This window comes from Athene cunicularia (assembly GCF_003259725.1).
Source record: "Athene cunicularia isolate RWA chromosome 1 unlocalized genomic scaffold, athCun1 chr1_part2, whole genome shotgun sequence".
Lineage (NCBI taxonomy): Eukaryota > Metazoa > Chordata > Aves > Strigiformes > Strigidae > Athene > Athene cunicularia.
The window spans coordinates 15,991,082-15,993,929 of record NW_020799092.1 but is presented as its reverse complement, the minus strand read 5'-3'; the positions used below and the strand labels follow the sequence as shown (position 1 = coordinate 15,993,929).

The 2,848-nt window shown below is 40.5% G+C and overlaps 1 protein-coding gene across 1 annotated transcript in view; it reads left to right on the top strand.

Annotated features, from left to right (window-relative positions):
• Positions 1 to 291: 291 nt before the first annotated feature.
• Positions 292 to 2,848, top strand: part of PTN (pleiotrophin) — a 22,357-nt gene continuing 19,800 nt past the window's right edge. The window contains exons 1-2 of the mRNA XM_026864281.1: positions 292 to 425; positions 1,866 to 2,039. Coding sequence (XP_026720082.1) covers positions 317 to 425; positions 1,866 to 2,039 — 283 coding nt within the window. The 5' untranslated portion in view covers positions 292 to 316. The remainder of the gene's footprint in view (positions 426 to 1,865; positions 2,040 to 2,848) is intronic.

Sequence of the window (2,848 nt, the reverse complement as noted above, 5' to 3'; positions counted from 1 at the left end):
CTCGATTCTCTGACAGGTTTCTGGAAGATGAGCAATAATTACTGAACTTCCTGTGGCAAAAGTCATCCATAACATCAGTGACATAGATGAGGGATTTGGTACACAGGCTGGAAGATAATTGTTAAAAATATTTGTATTCTCTCTGGAATTAATAGAATTGCCCATTCTGCCAATGGCTAATTAAATTTGCCCAGCCTCTGTCTTGTGGCCCTGAAGCAGAGCTTCGTAAAAATGATGTAGCGACACTTTAGATGGGGTCCCACTTTTTGCAGTATAACCAACCTTTTTTTTTTCCTCTCTCCTGTTAATCCCCAGAATGAAACAGCAACAACAGCAACGTCGAATGTTCACAGCTGCCCTCCTGGCACTTGTTTTCATTCTGGCAGCTGTGAGTACCACTGAGGCTGGCAAAAAAGAGAAACCAGGTAAGGTCCAGTGTAATTCAGAGCTAATCCCTGAGATAGATTGCATGTTTGGGAGAATGTCAAATGCTTCTGGTTTTGTTATGAAATTCAGGTCATTTGTTAACCTTTTGACATACAGGGTAGGGATTTGTGGCTGTGACATGTTCTGGGTTAAATAGGAAAATAGAAAGTATTTTCCATGAAAGCTGTCGGTTTGACAGCCCGAGAGACTGGAGTCCTTAGTTTATCACAGAGTGGGTATTGCAAGGCAGCTTAAAATTTGCTCTGGGAATAGGTTCATGCTTGACTTAGGGAGAACCAAACAGGAGTGATGAAAGAGCAGTTATCATGTCGCTTGTTCAGCGTTGTATATGACAATGCTACGCCAATGCTGTGTGATGTGGAAATCTTCCGACAAAGAATTGAACTAACTTGATGCTACAGATAGACAGCCAGACATCTAGCAGTAATTGCTTTCTGTCAGTAATGAACTCAGACCTCATTATAGGAGAAAGAGGCCTGGGGTGGAAAATTCATATCTATCAAACTCAGTTTTGACGGTTTTTAAGGAACACATATTTTGGTGTTTTTCTTAAGGTCTTATTATTTACAGACTACTAAAAAAAAAAAAAAAAAAAAAAAGTGTGGCTGTATGGAAATACAAGAAAATGTGAACATAAATACACAAGAGCTAGAAGGAAAATAATTCTATATCGGGTTATTTAAAGTTGTGATGTTTTCCTGGCCTAACTAATTATTTTTGTGAACCCTTGGGTTTGATAACATTGCTGTCTTTTTTTCATCAGACTTGGGTTTAAGGATTTAAATGAAATCTTACTTTTGTCCCTGAGCAGCAAACCTGCCAGTATTAAACAGCATTTTGAGTACCCTTCTCCGTGTAGTTTTTTCTTCACCTTTGGAGCAATGGTCATATTCTGACATAAAATGTGGCATGGTATACCAAATGAAAAGTTAATATCCCACAGCTGTTCCCTGGAGATGCTCAAATCCTCTGATACACAACATCAATATATACATTTTTAACCTGTAAAGCGTGTAGTGCTTCAGTTGGAACTGAAAATATTTGCATGCCATCAGCTACTGGAGACAGAGGAGTGTTCTGTCTGAGTGAGCTCTTCTGCATGTTTTAGTCACTGATTCCTGAGGGTTTCTAGATGGTTCTCCATCCTGAAGATGAGAATCCACTTGAGAATACCTAAGTGGACTAGTAGACATGATAGTGGGTCTGAATTTAAATGATCCACCCTGCTTTGGAGTCATAGAGGCTGACCTGTCTCTGCAGAATTGTGAAGAGGATTTTGAAGCAGTTGTTTTATGAAGGTCTTCCTTATTCACCCTTTCAGGTGCTGTGACTGTTTAGTGAAGTTTAGGGAACTTCTCCATAGTCTGTGGGTATTGACCACTTCTCTTGCTTGGGTTTGGTTGCTTGTCTTCATCCAGAGAAAAAAGTGAAGAAGTCTGACTGTGGGGAATGGCAGTGGAGCGTCTGTGTGCCCACCAGTGGCGACTGTGGTCTGGGGACACGTGAGGGTACCCGCACTGGGGCTGAGTGCAAACAAACCACCAAGACTCAGAAGTGTAAGATTCCCTGCAACTGGAAGAAGCAATTTGGAGGTAAGCATCACACTCTCAAAAGATTTGCTTTCGTTTTTACTTAAGTGTGGAGAAGGAAGCAGATGTCTTGGTGAAGGGGACTACTTCTGTATAGAACATGTAAGGCGTCAGAAGGCAGCTTCTTCAGAGCAAAGCAGCTCTTCTGCAGAGTCCATGTAACCTACTCATTGTAAACTCAGTGTTCCAGCACTGTGTTTAAATCTGATCTCCTGTGGTGTACAACCCTATTTAAGGTAGCAATGTAAGTGTCATGTGTCCACTCACAGCTGTGAATCTCTGCAATGGTTACCACAGGCATTATGTGACCTTGCGATGACCTTGCAGCATGGAGTATGGTTGGCTTACCAGTGTGTGCATTGAAAGGAGTGAATGAAGACCAGTGTATTTCATCTATATTATTCAGTTGAGAAGGTTCATCTGTAATAGTTCAGAAAGATACGTCAGATCTATCTTGGACAAGGTGTCTGTCCAGGACTCAGCTCCGATTGCTCTTGCAAACTTGGCTTTATTCTAATGAACAGCTTGTATAGCTTTGACATCATTGTGACCTTGCTAAGGCAGTAGTTATCAGTGTAGCAGTTTCAGACTTGACAAGTTCATAGTTGCACATACATTCTTGAAACTATTCAATCCTTATTTGGTAACCTTTGGCATCACACTACAACTATATAGAAAGTGAATGACATTTACCACAGCTCTTTCTTTCTTTTTTTAATATATCGTTCACAGTTAAATGTATTTGCCTTTATATGACAATAATACAATACCCATGCAAAATCAAGAGGATTCAGTTTTTAAGTTGGGGTGGG